The sequence below is a fragment of the Lissotriton vulgaris genome, chromosome 10 (assembly GCF_964263255.1).
Source record: "Lissotriton vulgaris chromosome 10, aLisVul1.2, whole genome shotgun sequence".
Classification (NCBI taxonomy): Eukaryota; Metazoa; Chordata; class Amphibia; order Caudata; family Salamandridae; genus Lissotriton; species Lissotriton vulgaris.
In genome coordinates, this window is record NC_141698.1 from 750,001,248 (window position 1) to 750,023,881 (window position 22,634).

Genomic DNA, 22,634 nt, shown 5'->3' on the forward strand with positions numbered 1-22,634 from the left:
GTAATAAAATACCCCAGTTCTTAGTGAACCAACATGTGCCTTGTATTCTTGTTCAATCAGGGTAACCTGGTCTTCTAGTCAGACATCATTTTCATGAACGGATGTAAATCCCGGTCAGGTAAGAGGTGACTGAATAATGAGGGAGAGATGGACCATTCGATGCTGAGAGCAGAAGGTACATGATTCAATTTGGCAAGTTGTGCTAATTCCTGTTATTGTAGTATCACCACGAGTAGCCAATGAGAGATTCCTTCCAAAGGTATTCATAGGAGAGTGATCGTCATTGGTAAGCAGCGTTAATGAGAGCACCAGGGGGGACACTGGTGTGTAGATCCGCCGGATTGCGGATCGGGCTGCGAGTGAGAGAACACTGGGGTGGATACCAGTGTCTAGGGCCTCCGGATTGTGGACCGGATTGGAAGGAAGAGAGCACTAGGGCTGCAGCCTAGTGCGTAAGGCACGCCGGATTGCGTGTCGAGTGAGCACTGATGGTGATCAGTGTGTAATGGTAAATAATCAGAACTGCCCCAGGGTAGATTAGTCTGGGCCTAAGTTGCCGTGAGACTAGCTGGTATGAGTGGGATATTGTAGAAAACCTATGTGTGTGTATAGCTATTTCCCCATCCTTAGGTACGAGATATAAATATATATATGTACATACCTATTGTAAATACATTCTAAGGAGGGAGGTGATTACGTTCCGACTGGGTTGGAGGTGCTCTAAGGAGCTGATCCCATCTGGTTCGAGAATCCGGTCGTTACAGCCACCAGACACACTCACATTGTCTAGCGCCTGTTGTGTTGGCGCTCAGTCACCTTTTGCTAGTAGTCGTACTCGACACTGCTGTTTCTGAAGATACCGTAGCGGTGTAGACCTTTACCCTCAGTCAGCGCCGGGAGCACCGAGTGGCATGAGCGCATTCTGGTTGCCTAGCAACACAACGATCTGAGCTCCCTCTCTCCAGGCTCTTTGGGCCGAAGATTCACAAGACTGCATCTACTGTGGCTGAACACCAGTCCTGCCTGCCTCTGTACCTCTTACCAACACGAGCTCCATGTGTGAGGCCCACCAACACAGCAGTATGGGGCCACAGACCTGCCTGTGCTCCAGCGGCCAAGCCAGAGCCCAACTCCTCTTCCTACCACGTGGACCCCGTGTGCGAGACCGCCGACAACGAGAGCAGTGACTCCAAGCCCCAGGTACTGTCCCGAAGGCCTGTGCAGGCTAACTTCAACCCCTATTGCATTGAAAACCTTTTCGAGGCGGAGGAGGCCGGTGGGCTCATTTGAGGATTACTGTAACTCCCTTAAAGGTTCCTGAGCACTGTGATGAGCTATTAACGTTACTAGTACTGGCATAACTCTTGATAGACTATTGAATTGCTGTCCTTTAGGCCTGGTTTTAATTACATAAAGATGGTCTATTTTTCTAGAACTAGTGTGGAGTGTTTTGCTTTGTCTTTCACTGTTACTTTACTATGCGTTGCAGAAATACTTTACACATTGCCTCTTTTATAAGCCTCCTCTGCGCCAAGCTACCAGACGAGGAGCACAGGTAATCTTGCATCTGAATTAACCTGAGTGGTGGTGGGTACTGCTTGGCTTAGGTGTATACCTTAGCCAAACAAAAACCACATTTGTAACTGACACATTCAGCAGCGCCTGCTGCTGCACGTTGCCTGCTATCATTCCGAGCTGCAATGTGCAAGTGGAGGAGGCAGCAGCTTATCAGATTTCACCTGGGCCCATAACAAAGCCGAAGTTAAAGGGCCAAGGAGATATCTGGAGCCTCAAACCTAAAAGCAAATGCCTCGACCAATGGGAAACAGCTTCCCTCTTCATGCTGGACGTCTCAGCCACCTTCAACACCGTTTCCCACCACACCCTCTGCACAAGATTCCACGATGCCAGCATCCGGAACAAAGCCCTGGATGGATCTGCTCCTTCCTCACCGGCCGAACACAGAGAGTACGACTTCCACCATTCAACTGAAAACCCATAGAGATCAGCTGCAAAGGGTCTCAAGGCTCCTCCCTGAGCCCCAAGCTCTTCAGGCCCCATTTGCAGCCATCGTCAAGAACCACAGACTCAACATTGTCTCCTACGCCGATAACATCCAGCTGATTCTCTACCTCACAGAAGAACCCACAGCTGCCAAGAGCAACTTCCACAACAGGATAAATGCAGTCTCCACCAGGATGAAGGACAGCTGCCTCAAGCTTAACTAACTCAAACAAGACCTAAGGCCTCAACCTGGGATTCACCCCCAAGTGTTGCCACTCTCTCTGCCTTGGTTGACTCTTGGTGGCCCAGGAAGAGGGGGTCTGCAGCACTTGGAACCCCCCCTCCCCCACACGCCCACTGACTACGTGCGAAACCTTGGCAACCTCCTGGACTTCTCTCTCTCAATAAACCACCAAATCAATGTTGTTTATTCCTCCTATTTCCACATGCTCTATCTACTTCATGAAATCTTCCAGTTTGCTCCCAGTGAGTACAACAACACTGTCACCCATGAGCTTGTCAGCACTCTATCCAGCACCACCCAGAAACTCCATAGGAAACTGCTGAACATCAAGAACACCTCCGCCAAACTCATCCTGAACATCCCACGCTTCAGCCACATCACCGGCCACCTGAGAAGGGAAATATCCAATACAACGCATGCCAACACAACGCAAGTACCATTATATCGCAATGCTATTACAATGCATAGCATTACAATGTAAAGCATTATAATGCATATACTTTTACCACACATGCCTTTACATGAATTTCTTTGTATAGGCAAGCATGGTAAAAGCATATGTGTTTTACATGTAAGTATAAGGTAAGTATAGGGTTTAGGGTGGGTTTGGGTTTTGAGGTCTAGGGGTATAGGTTTGGGTTACCAAGGTTAATTTTAGGGTTCAGGATGGGTATATGTTTTGGGGTGCCAAGGTTCATTTTAGGATTCAGGGTGGGTTTGGATTTTAGGGTGCACAGGGTAATTTTAGGACTCGGACAAATTTGGATTTTGTGGTGCCAAGGGTAATTTAAAGTTTTAGGGTTTGGGGTTGTAAGGGTAATTTTAGGGTTTAGGGTTGGTTTTGGTTTTGGGGTGGTAAGGGTAATTTTAGGGTTTAGGGGTATGGGTATTAGGGTGGTAAGGGTAATTTTAGAATTTTAAGGGGGTAGGGCTATTGGCACTGGTACAAAGGGTAATTTTGGGGTTGCCTGGGGGTATTAATATATATATATATATATATATATATATATATATATACACACATAATGGCATGCGTGGTAAAGGCATATGCATGGTAAAAGTGTGCTTTGCAATGGTAATGTGTTGTAACAGCACTTGTGTTGTTACAACCATATTATAATGGCATTCTTTGTGTTGCCATGCGATATAACGTCATATATTCCCTGAGAGACCTTCACTTGCTATTTTTCAACAAAAGAATTACCTTAGCTCAAGCGCCTCACGCATGCCTACAAATCCCTCCACAACGCCAGACATACATAGCTCAACCACCACTTCTGCTTCTACACTCTCCCCTGACATCTCCACTCCGCCCAACTGGCGCAGGCCACCATCACACATCTGTAGACCAGTGCTGGAGAAAGATCCTTGTCTAAACTTCTGGAACGTCCTGCCTCTGCACCTCAGGCAATCACCATCACGTCCGCAATTAAGGAAGGACCTCAAGACTTGGCTCGTCAAATCAATCGCAGATCCCCTCCCCTCAACCCCCCACACACAGCGCCTTGAGACCCTACGGGTGAGTAGTCTTGCTTTAAATAGTAATTGATTTGAAGCAATGGAGCAGAAAGAAAGGCTTAAAGCTTATCACATCATAAGACGCTTGCTTTTAAATTTGTATTTGCAAACATTTTAAATTTAAATACCACTATTTTGTTTCTATTTCATTTTATAGTGCTACTCATTAACATGTATGGTGTCAAAGCGCTTTAGATCACATGTACACATATATTGACAATAAATGAAGAGTGTAAATCAATGTACAAAAGTAAGTAACCGTTACAAGGTTGAAGAGTTGCATGCTGTTTATAGCTCACTGTGCTATATGGGAAGGATTAAAATGTATGGACTGTACATAACCAAATGAGCTCTGTATTCAAAGCAGTAACCCACTTATCTAGTTTCATAAAATAAAAATCTGTCATCTGCATATTACATAGCATTTAGCATGAAGTGCACTGCATGAGACACATTAACCCTTGCAAGTTTATTTAAATGCACTCATGAGTCATGATACTAGACTAGAGTGTGCTATATGTTAAAATAATTACAAAGTAGTATATTTAAATAATGGAAATATTGCAAAAATAATTTAAAAGAACAATAATTAATACTTCACACTTACCCCAGTTATCAGGCAGCTTCAGGAGAAGTGTGGCTCAGGGGTTAGATGCGGCAGACCCGGAAGCTGAGATCGGCCCTGGACCAGGGTTCAATTCCGCGCCCCGACGGGGGTTGGGCTCAATAATTCCACGGACTCGATAATTCTCACTCCGGTGCCTACTCGACTCACGGGTTCACACTCTGCGACTCTGGGCAATAGCTTGCTTAATCTCCACAACGGCCCCTCGCGGCGGGATGCCTGGCTTTCACCTTGTGGATACCCTGCCAGGGTATCTCACAGGGGAATACCAGGACGGGTTCCCTAAGCAAGCGCATAGATGCCTGCGATGTGGGCGATTTGCGCTATATAAATACATGTACATTTACATGTACATTTGTCTCAGCCGGTTGATGCTAGTTGCTGGCTGGCTGTGCTTCTCCTTTCGTTGTCCAGCAGCTATTGGCTCAGAGAGAGCTGAAACAGTAAAGCTTTCACTTTCAGGATGAAAGTGAAAGCTCTTCTCAGTGCAGCAAGTGACACCACGTCACAGGGTCATGAGTTAAGTCTCATGACTCTGTGACATAAATAAAATGCTTACAGCGTTTTCTTTTTTTTTAAATAAAGTTAAAAGTTTATATACAATAATCATTCAGTGTAATGATCATTTTATTTTTAAAAATGACCTTTCCCAAATGAGTCGTTTTTGAGATGGCTGGGGTCAGTTATGCATGACCAGTACTGGAGAACAACTGTATACAGGTGAATAACTTGTTTTTCCTATATGGCGAGGTAGCACACAAGCTTTAAAGTGCTTCCTTTCAGTGGTTCCAAAATTTATGAGATTGTCAGAAAACGTACCGTTTCTTTGTAGATGGGTAACACTCGAGCAGCAAAATGCTATTTTGCATTTAGCAACAAATATCTTTGCAAAGGACCTGCCACCAACTCCAGTACAAAAAGAGTATTTCTTTGTTGCAGTGACACAGTATGGGAGTGCAGTGGTTCAAGATGAGACTAAAAAGGCACCTACATGTAGGAAAATTGCAATGGATGTGAGGAGACTAGCACAAGGAGAGGAAGCAATTTTGCTACTCAACAGCATCTATGAGAACTTGGGAAGTGAGAGAAAGAGTGAGGGAGGGAAGAAAAAAAGACAGAAATGAAGGGTAACGAGATAAGGGGAAGAGAGTACTGTTATTTCATAACTTTTAGCTTCAAAAGACGAAGGAGGAAAAGCGTTAACCAAGTATTGACAATTTAGCTGGTGCACGATAAAAATAAGTAATTGGCACGCAAATAACATTATCCCTTTTAGCCTCTTAAATGGGACACATTTTATCGAATGAGCAAGATGAAAGATTGTTTAACCTTGGTCGAGACACTAAGTTTAACCCTACCAAAAGCCATGTGCTGTTTGACCAGTTAAAAGACAGAAGATGACGAAAAACACGCAGACTTCACCCGCCTTTACCCTAACCATTTTACCACTTTCTTACTGTGAGGCTGTCTCAGGAGCAAATCGGCTTCCTCCATTAACGCACGGATTAATCATTGGTAATCTTTGTAACACGTTGTCCTACTCTTCCTCATTACACTCCTTAGCATCGACTTTTTTGCCCTACCTGGAAAGGTGTCTAAAATGCATAAAATAAAACATCCCCACCCCCTCCAGTGACGACTAATGAAAGGGTCGGGTGAGGGTGTACTCGTCATCATTCCCAATCCCCAGCCCTCAATGCAGCCTCGGGCTTACACTGTACCCGCCCGAGGCTGCTTTAAATTTATGATGCTGCCTTGCGTCATTTCTGGGCGGGCCCCAAAAGGGCCATTCTTTATATTCCCGGGCTGGCACCTAATGCGCCCGGTGTTTACACTCCGGCAGTAAGGCTGTAGCATTAAATTGTGACACATGCGCAAAAGCGCATGTGTCACAAATCACCCCACACGCTGCCTCCATTTCCTGCCTGGCCTGCCTGCTGCTGCAGTGACGCTCGCTCGAGTGCGTCCTAAACTGATGGCAGGCAGGCAGGCAGGCAACAGGATGTCACGGCCCGGGCCGGGGCTTTGATCAGCACTGCAGTGCGGCTCGGGATTTAAAATGCCTGGTAAGTAACATTCTTACTTAGCATTTTAAATCCCTGGCTTGCTCTATGCCGGCAGAGTCAATAGGGAGGGCGGAGCCCCGCCGCCCTTGAAGGACAACCGCCGCTGGCCAGGACGCACCCCTGCCTGACCCCCCTGGCGACCGGAAACCGGGACGACAGCACCCCTTCCCTACCACATCTAACCTGAGCATAATTTTGTGTATGTAGCCTCATCAGGACGGCCAGAAATGTATTCAGGACTCCCTTGTCCTGGAGCACCTCCCACAATTTGCCTCTAGGTACTAGGTCAAACGCGGACCGAAGGTCCACGAAGACCATATAGAGGCTGCCATCCCCCAACGTTACCGTCTTCCAAAATAACATTAGGAGGCGGAAAATCTGATCCACGGTAGATGTTTTTTTTCTAAATCCCGCCTGGTAGGGGCTGAGGATGTCGTGCTCGTCAATCCATTCTTGTAATCGATCCAGGATTAGTAGGGAAACATTTTTTTTGAGGTACATCTATGAGGCTGATGGGTCTGTAATTGGTTGGGAGCAGAGGGGAACCCTTCTTGAAGATTGGAACAATGTCTGCTCCCAACCAAGTACCCGGTATCTCCATGCCCCCCAAAATCGCGTTGAAGAGGGCACAAAGGTAGGGGGCCAAAATCCACGGTTGATCTCCAAATAGATCACCGGGAAGCCTGTCAAGGCCAGGGGCCTTGCTCGTGGCTAACTTACTTATGGCAGTGTAAACTTCTTCAACCGAGAAGTCTAACTCGTCACCTTCCCCTGGTCTAGGTGTATTTACCAGGGAATGTTCTACACCTACGACTGCTGCGTATAAGGACTTAAAATGAAGCTCCCAGACCCCCTCCTCAATATTGGGTTTGAGTGCCGATCTAGGCTCTCCTGACCCTGAGTTAACTATTGCCCAGAATCTGCGTGCATCTCTGGAATCTAAAGAGGAGGAAAGATTGAACCATTTTTCCATATCCCACTCCTTCTTGGCATGGTGCATTATATCATTATATTGTGATCTTAGGGTGCGGATATTAGTTTTATCTCTCCCCTCTTTAAGGGCCCCGATAAGCTCTGTTTTTGCCTTCCTGCAAGAGGCGTTGTACCATGTAGATACAGGCACCTTCCGCCTCCTATTGTGGCCCGGCGGGTTGAGAAATTCTGCTAGGCAGGCAACTAGATCCTGATGGGCGCGCTGCATATTGTCAATAAAATCTGGTACCAAGGGCTGCGAAATTAAGGAGCCTACTTCCTCAAGAATAGGTATAGCAGCACTGTATAATTTCGTCAGTGCATGTCGTGACACAACCAATTTGTCCCACTTGACTCTACGCCTATTGTTAGTTACAACCAACCCATCTACTGCTTCCAGGCCAGTTTCCTTTTCAATTGCCCTAGCCCATGGGCACTCTATCCTCATACTCAGTGCGTTGTGATCACTGTCCACCCTAGGCAGTACCTCAAAGTCAATGACCTTTGGCCATAAACATACGTCCACCAAAATATAGTCCAATCTTGATTCTTGTCCCCTTTTATTGAATGTACACTTGGACGGAATGTCAGAGGGCATGCGACCATTACAGGCCCTGATGGAATTATTCAGGGTTAGGGTCGTGATCTTAATGGCCAGAGGGGACCATGACTTTGGGTGTGGGGACTGGCAGGTGGGGACTCCCCCGTGTTTGTCCTTGCCTGTCAGTACTCCCTCATTTAAGCCATTTAGTGGCTCATAGTGACAGTTCAGGTCCCCCGCGACCAAATAATGGATATCCCTGCTAAGAGAGCCAAGAAAAGTAGATTGATCTTCCATGGCTTTGGACTCATTTGCCACACTTATCGGCCGTGAATAAACATTTACAATAGCAAGTTTGTAGTGGTTGGGCCAGGACAGGAGAACACACTGGATATCATCAGAGTACGTCGGGATAGACTCGCCCGAGCACCCCAAGTTTACACCGACCCAGATTGTGAGCCCTCCCCGATGGACGACCCTTGCCTCCCCATCGTGCAGCGATATTATATGCTGCAAACCCGACTCTGTGTTGGTCCTCCCTGGCCCAGGTTTCTTGGAATGCACAAATATCACTACTGTCCACAAAGGTACCCCACTCTGGGCAGGCCAACTTACAATGTATCACAAAAGAAGCAAAGCAAAACATGACAGTATAAACTGAGATGGCTGGGTGCTATAAAGAGTATGTATGTGAAAATAGAAAAATCTATTATGTTTTAGGGGGCTCAGTATGGACCAATAAAAAAATTCCACTTAAGCTTAAGTTCACACTTAACCTAGTAGCTTTTCAGTCAACCTTACTGCTTTGGCTTATAGACATCTATGCTACAATTATTTTTGCATCTCGCTCAGATTCACCCTTTCGCTGTAATTTTTTACTTGTAGCCTGGATAAGAGGTGGTGACTATTTGTGGTGTTATGTTGTAAATATTATGATGTTATAATTCAAGTATTAACATTTCATATTTCACAGTAAGTGGGTGCTCCTTGGGTCTCTTGACTATAGAGGCCGCTTGTTCCATAATTCTTTTAACACTTGAGAAGGTGTTCTTCTTCCTCTACACCTAGATGCCTACGGGTTTTAAGTGTGCTACAAGTAACATGTTGGTGATTGGGTAGAATGAGTAGAGGCAGCCAGCATGGAACCATGCAGCAAGACTACATCTCCAAATAGGAGAATATGTTTTGTGTTTTGCATTGCCTTGATACGTGTATATGAACATTTGTGAAATAGATCTACAGACAGTCATTTTTTTCTCAAACTTTGTTTGTCCACCCTTGACACTTGCTCTCCTTTTTTCTCTTTCTTTCCATCAAGAGAAGCTATAGCTATTGTGTAGTCTGTTTCATTTGTCTATGATGAAGGCCTAAGTTTCATTACATTAAGCACATCATAAACATTGCACTAGCAGACCCTCTTAATTTTTTACATATACTACAGTGAATCAACTACTTAAAAGCCATCCTTGCTTTCCCATTGACACTTTGAAACTGGCCCAGTACCTAAATCCCAGTCTTTGCTTTACTAAAATTGCTTGGTCAATACAAAATTTTCTACCCATTTTAAAGTTTACATTTTCGACCCTGAATCACTTTTTAATATTCCCATAATGATGTCCAGATTGAAGACTCTGCTCTCAAGTTTCAAGAGGTGGTTGAACAAACTCTTTTTTAGTTTATTTTGTGAATCTGAAACTATCTTAGTGTAGCGAGCAATGTGTTAACTTGCTGTGGCTAAAACATTTCCATTCTATGCATGAACATAGAAAAATATCTAGTGAACAAAATCCACCCAAAAGTAGGGCAACTTGCTCTTGATACCTATTTTTGATATCCTACATCCACCTTGGCCAGACTATCTACTTATTGGCTTTGAACTGCCACAGATTCACATCTAAGAGCTCTGAACTTTAAAGTTTGAGCTGGTCTTCCGTCGTTGAAATGGTGCTGTTGCCAAGACATATACATGTCTCATTTAATACCAATGAGAATTCTGGGTGCATTGTTCAATAGACTTCATGCACTCGTCTTTCAACTATTTTGGAGTTGTTGGAACTGCTGAGTCACCCTAATCACATCGAAACTACCGTTAAAAAAAAAGTACTTAGAATTTATGCAAGTTGAGTGACCACTGCTCATATCAACAAAATAGATTGATACAGCAAGTATATTTTACCTACACAATTGTTAAATGTGCATTGTCAGACTGATTTTAAAGACAAGAAAAAGGCAGCAAGGCTATGCGACAGTCGCACTCGTATTCATTAGTATTGTTAATAACAAAATCTAAACGCGCAACTGTTTGTGATCCTACCTCCCAGGAATCACCACATAGAGGAACTTGTTAACACATATAAAGCTGGAGCGTCTATTATCTGGACATATATTATCCTTGATAGCAAAGTACTATATCATAGTAACCATCATGCGTTTCATACACGTTTCCTTCTTTAACAATATCCAAACATGATAACTTGTATAAACAAGGTATATCATTCCTCCACCCAAATCAACGGGAGTAAGCACTAGTGATTCACATGAGTGACGCAGTTTTATGAAAAAGTTGTGATTTATTTCTATTCTTTTGTGGATACAAACAATCAGCCCAGCCAAAGCGTTTCCTCCTTGTGGACTTCATCAGGGCTCAGTGTAGGCTTCTGAATCAGTAGCCGCATATTGATAGTGAGTTCCAAGGTGATTTATTCTAAATGGATGAAGTACACCTTCCACCTTCATATAATCAATCTTGTTCAGCGGACCAGAACAACAGGTAATAGATGCTCCTGCTTTAAATGTGCATTGTCAGAGTGGCCAACTGCAGCTAACCTCTTCCGATTTCTAGTCCAGAAGCGAACTTATATTTGAGTGTTCACTACGATATTCACAGAAATGAATGAGTAAAGAAAGCATTTTTAAAGGCTAACTAGAAACCAATATGTGAAAAGACTAAGATATCAGCGGGCGGATTACTCTCTCACAATTGTGGCAGATATCCCGTTCGCAGAAAATCTAAGTCCCATAGGATATTATGCGATTTATATGATATCCGTCACCGTCGTGATGGAGTTAGATAATTGGAAAGTTCCATAGAAATTGGAAGTTTATGATGTTTACTCTTATCCTTGCGGAGTGGCTAAACCTAATTTCTTGACATATGCTGCACATCTGGTACTCCCTGGATTTTCTGAAAGCTGATACATTATAAATTCCTAAAACAAGCATATCTCAGACTGATTCATTAAGTTTCTTGAGAGACTGAATATTGTTTTCGTATATGTTGCCATTTCACCACCTCAGTTATACATTCTAGTTTGGGAATGTTGACGAGTAACTGAACTCTGGGGACAGCTGGCCCCTTGCCCAGTTGATAATATTTGCTGGCCTATCATCTGCAAACTGAGCCCCTTTTTATTGGTATGCTCCTAGTAACTAATAAGTGACACCATTCACAATGTCTATTTCTGGGTTTAGTTTAGTTGAAAAAGGTAAATCCATACATTATTTAAGTTAGCAACACAAGGATCAATATAAACAGGATTTGGCTATTATGTATAATCGTGCTGGGTTTCCAGCCATCACAAAGTTTTTTATGATTGCTTCTTCGATATGAAACAAAAGTGAACTTACATAGTCTGAAAAGAGGTCAGAATATACGCCGGGCATCTCTAGAGATAGAACTTACTCAAGTAAAAACTCAGGTACATCTTAAAGTGCAGCGTAATCACATTTTTGTGATGTTATTTTTACTCTAGCAAGAACAGGCAAGTGATTTGGTGTCATACATGGATAGCATTAGATTTGTTCAATCCACTCGGCATTCTGAGTAGGTATGATTGTAACTCATCTGAGTTACAGAAAATATGGTTTCATATGTTTTGCAATAAATTAAATAACCACTCAGATATAGTCATACCTGTCAACAGTTTTTTGGGCAGCAGAAAAGAATGACTGTCATTTCACACAATGGCAATTGCCACTAATTTGATAGCAATAGCGTGAAAACACAAAGAAACTCAAGTTTTATTGGAGCATAGTATCAGAGCTTTATTGAACCACTGCTCTTTAGTTACCAGATAGGGCAGTTGATAGAAATATCTGAAAACATGGGTCATTTTTGCATTGTGTGGTCTTCTATTCGCACAACAGATTATTTATGATTGATTCATAACTGTTAAGATTAAATGTTTCAAGTGCAGATACATTATGCATAACTTGTATTTTTTATATCATAAAATGTTTTAAAAAATCACAGGTGGGGATTGCTTGTGTGCCGTATTAGAAAGGAATAGACCTGTCTATTTCGGGTCGACAGGTTCAAGCTATATCTGCATTTGATTGATCCCTGTCTGTAATGACATATTGCAATGATGGACTGGTATCCTCTCTGAGTAATTACCAGTAGTTCATATTAATTCAAGCATCTCCATCAGTTAATCTTTTTGGTGCCTGTCATGTTTCTGCAGTCATCCACCCACACTATTCATGAATGATTGACATTGATTTATAAAGCATGACCAAATCCTGGATTGATATAACACTTCAGGGGGCCGTCCCTCCAAAATGTGGGCTCTGAGTTGTAACAGCCCCTCTCTCTACACTTGTATCGTGAAAAGGAATACATACCTATTTCTCCAATGATGCTTGAAAGCCCATCTGTTTCAAGGGCGTTCCTAAGTATAACCCTGCAGGGCCTTAGGAGTCCTATATTCCCCATGTGCTGTATTCCTCAACAGCGACTTAAGCACTTGTGAAACAGCCTGTCGCGCTATATGAAAGAAAAGTGATATATATGTTATGCTTGTATGTGTTATGCGTCTTTGCGTGTACATGAACCACCAACAGGCATTGTCTCTCTTTCCATAGGAAGTTTTACAAGGCATACTGGACCTTGACATCTCAGTTGTAGGATCGGACGAATTTCTTGAGTTTGTGAGCGGTGGGAAGATAAAGCCAGGGACAGTACCGCTTGCACACAGATATGGGGGCCACCAGGTAAGACATCACCCGGGCCTACACAGATATGCCTAGTCCCTGATATTCATACCTGGAGCAGTCACAAATGACAAAGATTTATTGTGAAAAGTAACATATTGTAATTGTTTCTATCGTTTGTGAAAATCAGCGTTTGTTAAGTATAGCTCTAGGTTGGGAGTGAAAGGAGTTGTATTGTTACTCATATTTTCCTTTAGCATTGCTGAGCTTCTAAGTATTTGAACTCAGTACCCAGTATATGCATTGTCGTGCACATATTTTGATATTGTGATTCAGCAATATTTGGGGATTTTGAAAGAAAATGTTATCTGTGATTCCAGTTTCTTAAGCTTGACTTCATTAATGTCCGGACTTACCCCGATGACGATATTTGAAATGGACTCTGCATTAATCTTTAGTCAGATCGCAATAAGAACACACATTTTCTAACTCCACCATTTAAGAGTTGATAAAGTAAACCGCTTGGAAATCCCATTCATCATAAAATTATACGTATTTACAATACATATTTTACATTTTTGTAGGCCTTCATAAACTTTCTATGTTACATAATTAATTGTATCCGTTTTTAAAGAAGTTAAAAATATTGTATCCACTGTTTACACCTAGAGCATATTCATCAAGAATTGCCAACTCTGTAAGCTAGTTTTTGGTACTAGGGATTCCCATGTGACTCTACAACATGTGTGAAGGCCCAATATAAATTCCAGGACGTAGAAGTAACTTCAACTAGACAATAACTGAAAATACAAACACAAATAAATATATCTCATGAATTCTTCACAGCTGTACACTAGAGATGAGGGTGATCAGATGCTGAGTTTAGAGAAGTTGCAAGTGATTTACCATAAGGGGGGAGAAATGTTCATTCAAAGATGCTACTGGGTCACCTCTCAGCCCCTATTGACTGCCCATGGCCAAGTTCTTCTAAATGCCGTATCAGAAGTGGTTCACATGTACCACAGCCAGTTCTACCGGTCAAGGAAGGTGAACTTTTTATAATCCATGTGGTTGAGTTGACTGCTTTGTCCATTCTCTTATGAAAAAATGCAGCAGGCTTCAGGAGTTGGAGGGATGCCCGCTTAAGGATTACCAGTTGTTTTCATTTTAAAGAGTTAACATATCTGCCGCCAACTTACAAACCAAAGTGAAACTTATGTTTTTGTATTCCCTAAAATCATGAGGTAACTTTCTCTCTCTGAATATTCATATATACGTTTATACTCATGAAATCCTATTTTACAATACTTATCATCATGGTTATTTTAAATGTGTTCCTACTTGTTAGAGTAAATCATATTTGCTTGCTGGTGGTCACACTCATAGGCAGCCCTTCACTATCAAATATAGGTAGAGGCCTCTGCGAGTATTGTAATTACTACAATCTGAATCACAATTGCCAATATAGGTCTTGAGTAGGTACTAAGAATAGTTCTTTCCGTATTACGCTTGTCAGTGACTTCTTATCAAGTAGGCTGCTTCCTTCTAAACGAGGGAATGGCTGGATTCCCTCCAGATGTTTATGATAGCCGCATGATATACTTATACTCACAATGAATGATAGTCTCGGTAGCTGGTACAGATTCAGCCCTCCTGGACCTAGGTTAGACACCCTTGTTTTCAACCCTACAATAGTGATTAGTCTAAACTTTGATAACTGTGTTTTTAAGAGTACACTTCACAACATGGGAACTGGCAATTTCTCAATATAGATTTCAAATAAAAAAAAGTGTTTAATTATTCATTGAAAGTGTGTGAGTGCGATCATGACCCATAAATCTGATTGCATACTAATCTCATACCATTATGCAACTTGAAATGGATGATTACATGATTACAAACTCCATGCCAAAATCACACCAGCAGTGACAAAGCCAAAATACAGACAGCCTAGTGGGCTTGCCATGTTCGTAGAAACAAGAATAATTAATAGCAGTAAGCTTATTGTAGAGCAGACCGGGAAATAAGCAGAATATATTGGAATATGTGCATTTATTTACTATTAAATTCGGTCTCCTAACAGCAAATACTTAAGTGATGGTAAGTAACTAACCATTTGTCTTTTCTTACTCCTCTACTGTAGTTCGGCAGCTGGGCAGGTCAGCTGGGAGATGGAAGAGCACATTTACTGGGAGAGTACACTAACAGGTAACACATGTTGCATTGCAACCACGGGATTAGGTGTTAAGATTCACTATGAGCTGTTGAGTTACCTGCCTGCACTGACATACGTCATCTGAAGAAAAAAAAAGTTTACATGAATACCTTATGTTATAGGTGTGGTGATCGATGGGAACTGCAGTTGAAAGGTTCAGGAAAAACCCCTTATTCAAGGTAAATTGCTGTTATTATCATTAACATGTAATTATGGTCCACGCGACAACGCGTGGCCATTAATGTTCCTGTTTTAATCATTCACCTGGAACTGGCTGTGTATCTTGCCCTGCCTTTTGTTGATTTCAGCCGTAAAAAGTGCAGAACGATTCCATGTTGTATTAAGATGTCTTCATTGTTCGTGTTCATGTTCCATTCTAGAAATGGTGACGGCCGAGCAGTACTGCGTTCTTCAGCGCGAGAGTTTTTGTGCAGTGAGGTCATGCACCACCTTGGAATCCCTACTAGCAGAGCTGCCAGGTATTCTAGTGTATTATTTTTTTCCTCAACTGCTTTATTCGACAAATTTGAGTCATAAAAGCAATTACAAAAATACAAATAGGGTTAATTGGATAAAGCAGCTGTCTAATGGAAGAAACATTTAATTATTATTTAAAAAAGGGAGTTACATTTCTTCTGATAGGAATGCGCGCCCTGGTTAAGACCGTCTTTGAACTCATAGTCATAGAACTAAGTGGTAATACATGCTAGACCTGTCCTCGCAAAAATAAGCGGAATGCACTTATCATAAAACTTTTTTTTTTTTTTTTTTTTTTTTTTTTTTGGTAAGACCTTTATTGTTGGTATGCGCATGTTATACACAGCTTAGTGCCCACAACCCTGAGTAGGCCGGCAGCGTGCTGTTACGGTCAAATAAAGGAAAGGTGATCAAATGGTATGTACAACAGTTTTGCAAGTACACAGCAAGTCGCCTACAACCACTGTGGGCCGGCCGCGTTTTCAAAATCAGTTGGTCTTAGTTTTTATAGTTTTATTTGAATAACAGTTCATAACATAACCAGATCTGTCCACTACCACATTCCATACCCAGCCCCACCAAGCATAGTTTCAACGTGGGTGAAACCTCATGTTAGCACTACTCATGCTATTTATCAAGCACGAGCAAAAGCACCGTGTGACCTTTAATCCTCATCTTGCACGTTTAGGTATGTCGTGAAATAGGACCAGTAGTCTCTAGGTCTAGATCTCAGGGGAAGGGACTCTTCGTATGTGAGCAAAGTGTCCTTGCAATATGACATGTCCGTCATCCACTGTTGTATCAGGGGTGTGTTTGGGCTGTCCCAGCACATAGAAACTCTGCGTTTGGCTAATAGTAACGCTATGACGCAGAATTTACGCTTCGTTGCTTTCACATTGTGTAATATTCCCAAAAGACAGCACGAAGCCGTGCACGCAATTTGTACTCCCACCATTGCAGTTAATCTTTCCACCACTTCCACCCAATAGGCCTGTATTTTCGCACAGTTCCAGGCTAAGTGTATAAAATCAGCTTGGTCCTGACCACACCTCTTACATCGTGCTTCCTCTCGTAATCCATATTTGCATAGTTGAGCTGGTGTGTAATATGCTTGATGTATATATTTGAAATGGATTATCCTTAAATTTCCATTTGGTGTGAGCATTTTTGTGAGTGTGCAGGATGTTTCCCATTCTTTCTCCGTGAGATGTGTGTCTAGTATGTCATTCCATTTGTCTTGAGCTTTGGTTGCCCCGTGGCCCAATTCCGTCTGTGCTTGCACATATAGTCGCGAGACCAGATGTGAAGTGTCAGTGGAGGTGATCAATAATTGCAGTGTGTCCATTGTTGGCGGCTCATTAGGGAAAGTCGGGTAATGCTGCCTCAGCGCCCCTTTAAGCCTGTGAAATGTGAAACGAAAGAGCAGTGACTGGTTCTGGATAAAGGCTAAGTCGTTCTCTGTAATGAAGGCACCGTCTTTATAGACGTCACCCATCGTGTACATGCCCACTCGTTTTAGCAGGTTCATTCCTACTTCTTCCCTAGTGACAGAGAGTTGCGGATGGTGATGTAGAGGTAGTGCTGGAGCATAGAGTGGCAGTTTATGCATCATGCGGCCTAGAGATCTCCAAGCTGAGTTTGTGGTATCTATTGTGTTTATGTCGTGTTCATGAAGTGGAGGCCTGGAATGCGTAATTATAGCATCCAGCGGGATTGGAGCTGCATCACCCTCCTCAACCGCTACATGTGTTAGATATGGAGTCGTGTGGTACCAGTGCGTGGCAAATTGGGCTTGGGCGCAGAGGTAATATAACCAAAAGTCAGGCACCCCCCATCCTCCCTTGTGAACGGGTAGCGTTAACGTTTCTAGCTTGATACGCGCTTGTTTGCCCGCCCAGATCAGCTTCAGTACCATCGACTTAATGCGTTTAAACACCTCTCTTGGGGGTTGGATCGGGATGTTATTAAAAAGGTAGAGCATCTTAGGGAGTATCACCATCTTCACTATTGCCATTCTATCAGCTAGTGACAGTGGGAGCTGGATCCACCTTGCTATTTTATCTTCGAGTGCGTCAATTGCCCTTCCATAATTAGCTCTGATGACCACCTCTGGGTCACGGTGGAACCAAACGCCCAGATATCGGACGGGGTCCGTTTGCCACTCCAGTGGAAATTCAGTCACGTGCTGTCGTGTGGAGTCAGTCAGTGGGAATATAGCAGATTTATCCCAATTGATTTGTAGGCCTGATAGTCCCCCAAATTTGATGTATACTCTTAGGAGCGGGTCCAAGTTTACGGCCGGGTCTTTGACGTACAATAACATGTCGTCTGCATATAGTGATATGTGTAATGGTCTATTCGGGAATTGGATTGCCAAGTGATGGTGCTTCTGTCTCACTATGCAGGCTAGGGGCTCTAGTGCTAGGGCAAATAGTAGGGGGGATAAAGGGCATCCTTGTCTCGTTCCCCTTTCAATACTAATGGTCTCTGATACATAACCATTAATTTTGATTCTCGCTGTCGGTTTGGCGTATAGCAATTTTATCCATTGAATGAATAGTCGCGGAAAACCCATCCTATGCAGAACCGTTATCAGGTAGGACCATTCAATGGAGTCAAACGCTTTTGCAGCGTCTAGAAGGATTGCCGCTGCTTTAGCGGACGGTGTGAGGTAGTGTGCTGTGGCAAAGAGTGTTCTGGTATTGTGAGTGGTGTTCCTAGAGGGGATAAATCCTGACTGATCTGGGAGAACTAGGGAGGACATAAGAGGTTGTAAACGCGTGGCAAGGACTTTGGCTAATATTTTGGAATCCACGTTTACTAGCGACAGGGGACGGTAGGAACTGCAAGCGTCAGGGTCTTTGCCTGGTTTCAGCAATGCTATTATCATAGCCTCTCGCAGAGTTGCCGGAAGGATTTGGGCTTCTAGTGCTTCACCGAACATATCAACAAGATATGGCGATAGTATATCGCTGAATGTTTTATAGAATTCACATGTGAATCCATCCGGCCCCGGAGCTTTACCATTTGGCAGGGAGGCTATGATTTCAGTAAGTTCCTCTTTTGTTAATGGTTGGGTCAGGTATCGTCGTTGGTCGTCAGAGAGCCAAGCAATTGCGATATCATCTAAATATTGCAGTATCTCACGCTGCGGGGCCACTGGGCGTGATGTATATAAGTCTTGGTAAGTGTGTACGAAGCTTTGTAGAATGCCTGCTTGATCAGTATGTGTTAGTCCGTCAGCTCCCATGATCTGAGTGATAATGTGTTGTTTTTGACCAGTGCATATTTTAGCAGCTAGAGCTCTACCTGGTCGACCACCCTCCCCATACGATCTAGCCACGTGTTTTTTGCTTAAGTATTTAATCTCATCTGCAGCATATGTTTGGTGCTCCGTAAGTGTAGTTCTAATGTTACTCAGAATATTTGGTGTTGGGGTCTGTTCATATTGGCGTTCTAAGGTCCGAAGTGTGGATTCGCAACGTGAAAGTTGTGTCCTGATGTCCCTGAGGATGCCAGCTGTCGTGCTTATACACACCCCCCTCACAGTCGCCTTGAACGCTTCCCACAATAGTCCTGTATCTTTCGTGGTATCTGCATTAAGTCGGAAGTATTCTTTTATCGCTTTTCCAATGGTGTCTACGTATAGGGGGTCTGTTAGTGCACCATTGTTGAATCGCCAACTGTAAGGTGGAGGTACATAATTTGGAATGCTTAGTGACAGTTTGACAGGGTTATGATCCGATAGTGTCTTGGGTAAGTGTTGTATGTCATGTGTCCATAACAATGTGTCACTTGATCCCAGCCAGTAATCAATTCTTGACCAACTTGCGTGAGGTGTGGATGTGTGTGTCGCTTCTGCGATTCCGGGGTGTCGTAACCTCCAGATGTCATTCAGGGACAGATCAGATATAATATCTAGCAATTCGGTCCTGGCTCGTGTGTGGTGTTCCGTCGTGTTTCCTGATCTGTCGACTGCATCATCTAGTGCAATATTAAAATCGCCTCCCCATAGCAGTATCTGATCGGAAGCGGTATGTAGGTGTCGCCAGATTTCTCGGAAGAACTCGGGTGTGTCTGTGTTCGGCCCATAAGTATTTACTAGTGTCATCTGTCTGCCACGTATTTTCCCCCGCACTATCACATATCTACCATCAGTGTCTAGTGTGGTTGTGTCCACTCTAAAGTTTGTGCCTTTTTTCACTAAAATAGAGACTCCTCTAGCATAGGATGAATATTTAGAACAATATATGGATTCGGCCCATCGTCTCCCCACTTGTGCGTGCGAATGTGGTGATTCATGCGTTTCCTGAAACATGACAATGTCGATATGCCACCTATCCAGACAAGCAAATATGTGACGCATTTTCTTGGGGTTAGTATACCCTCTAATATTCCAGGACAAGACATTCAATGCTTTAGTAGAAGATAGAGGATCAGCCATTAGAATTCACATGAATCGATACATTAAGCTCCACATCACTGCAGAGGAGAAGCCACGGTGTCATGCATAAATAATATATTAAAGGTACATGCTCATAGTGATTGAAGTGGTTTGGCTGAGCATAGGCAATGTATCTCAAGCAGACCGATCTATAACTAACAATAACAGTCCCCCCAACTACCCCCCGCCCCACAACAGCAGCCCAATTCTGCTGATGCCATACCCTCGATGAACAACCCATTTGTGCTTAACTTTGTCGGGGAACACCCGTGTGGGGGTCCGCCTGGACTGCACATCACCATCCGGTCTATCGGATGTGGACGGTCAAAATGTTGCATACAGTCATCAGATGCTTGTCGTATGTGAACACACAATGTGCAGCAATCGCCCCGCCTCAGGAACGCCGTGGAGTCACAGGGCCTGTAGTCTGTGCTCACTCTTGTGTGTGGGGAAGTGTTTGGCCACAGGTTGACAACAGCCTGACAGTTCACGTGTATATACATCATTAATCTTCATGGCACCTCTCCCCATCATGCGAGGAACCTGCAGTGTGTGAGGCCTGTCTGTACATAAAAATGGGGGGAGCGGGTCTCCACCCCCCATGGAGGAGAGGGAGATCCAGTCCCGCATCACCAACTACAATCTGGGTGCATCTATAGGTGGGTTACATTTAGTATTCCTGACAGATGTGTACTTTAACTGGTCAATGCTCCTTTCCGAAACCCTAGCGATACGCAGGTAATGTTAATGCCCAGATTTTTCCTTGATGCATGTGGGTAGTCCAGCCACAAACAGTGACAGTTCACAGCCCACCTCTTATTATACCATGTGAGAGCAAGTGATCCCCACTTCCTTGTCTAGCTAGGGTTCTGGCACTGTTGCAAAATCTTATCATGTGTGTATAACAGAAGTAGCCGTACCATTAATCCAGTTCAGATATCACAAGATATACGTTAGGGGGTCTGGCCCACTCTACAAGAGACCTCCATAAAATACAGTTAGGCTTTTACCCATCAGTGGTGCGGTCGCGTCCACTTACTTGTACTGGAAAGTTAGTGTCATTTCATCCTAGCAAATGCAAGACATAGGACGGAGTATACCACCTACTGTTAGCAGTCTTCTTGCGATTGTTGCTGACGATTACGGTCCTTACGGTGGCTTGCAATTTTCTTTATGAAGTCGTTCGCCGCCTTTGGAGAGGTGAGAAGAGTCGCCTTACCCTCCCATGTCACTTTCAGTCGAGCTGGGTAGAGCATGGCATATTCCACTTGGAGTTCGCGTAGTTTAGCTTTTGCTCCATTGAATTCTCGGCGAGCTTGTTGGACTGCTTGCGTGTAGTCAGGGTAAAATTCGAGTTTGTTGGATTGGTACTGAATATCCTTCTGTTCGCGTGCCATTCGCAATATCGCATCTCTGTCACGGTAATTTAATATGCGGGCTACAATCGGTCTTGGTGGCGTGCCCGGAGGAGGTCTTGGTGCCAGTGTTCTATGTGCTCGCTCAACAATGAAAACGTGGGATAGTTTGTCCTTGCCAAACAGGGATAGGCACATTTCCTCCACGTATGCCTCCATATTGCCAATATTTGTCGATTCTGGTACGCCTGCTATGCGTACGTTGTTTCGGCGCGATCTCGCTTCCAAATCCTCTGACTTAGATTTGATAACCTCTAGAATCTTCTCGAAACCGGTGCATTTAGAGGTGCTGGTGCGGGACTCATCCTCCACCGCAGAAATTCTGGTTTCTGCCTCGTCCAATCTTTCGCCATGTCGATCGACTTTGGTTGCCATGGTGTCCATGCGTGTTGTTAAGTGGTCCATCTTGCCGTGCATATCCTGCAGGCTTTCCTGGATCGCCTTCAGCATAGCCTCCATGCCTTTTGGTGGGGTGCGTTCCGTTTCAACTTCGGTGTCTGAGTGCGTTTGTAAATTTCTAGTTGGCCGTCGTTGTTCAAAGCTGATTTTTGGTTGCTGCTTGTCAGGCTTCCCCATGTTATGGAGTGTCTGGTGCGCGTGGTGTTGGTGTGGTAGTGGTCTCTATTGATTCCTGATCGCAAGTCCTGCAGAGCAGTAACTGAGTGCCAATCCGCGGTCAGTGTTGGTCCTGTTATATCCCACGTAGTGCTTGTGTTTGTACTAGCACACTGTAGTCTTCGACTGGAAGTTGTTGCGCAACCATGGCCAGAACTGCGCGTCCCGTGGAGGAGTCGATCGTTGCGACTACAGCACAGCGCGTGTCGTGTTGGTCGACACTGCTATGTATATTGCTATATTGACCCAACTTTGTCTGTGGCCTCGTATTTTACTTGCTGGCGCTGTGATAGTGTTACTCCTTCACGCAATCATCTCATATTCCAGAGTGGCTGTCACCATTAATCAGGGGTATAGATCGCTGGACTCAGGCACCGTCGTGTATCATTTAGAGGGTCTAGGTGTACTCGTCTATATAGCACTGTATTAGTTCATGCAGGAGCTGCTCCGCATGTGCTGCATCGCACTACCGGCAAGTGCAGTTGAAGGCAGTAGGTGTTTTTGTGTTTTTATTTCCACGCCATGATGAGACATGTCGCGCGCTTTGCGCCGTTAATCTGGTCACT

The 22,634-nt window shown here is 43.8% G+C and overlaps 1 protein-coding gene across 1 annotated transcript in view; it reads left to right on the forward strand.

The window, feature by feature from the left end:
- LOC147688747 (uncharacterized) overlaps positions 1-22,634 on the forward strand; it is a 380,809-nt gene that overhangs the window by 129,600 nt on the left and 228,575 nt on the right. Inside the window, exons 4-7 of the mRNA XM_086941654.1 lie at positions 12,834-12,962; positions 15,046-15,110; positions 15,240-15,296; positions 15,498-15,596. Coding sequence (XP_086797780.1) covers positions 12,834-12,962; positions 15,046-15,110; positions 15,240-15,296; positions 15,498-15,596 — 350 coding nt within the window. The remainder of the gene's footprint in view (positions 1-12,833; positions 12,963-15,045; positions 15,111-15,239; positions 15,297-15,497; positions 15,597-22,634) is intronic.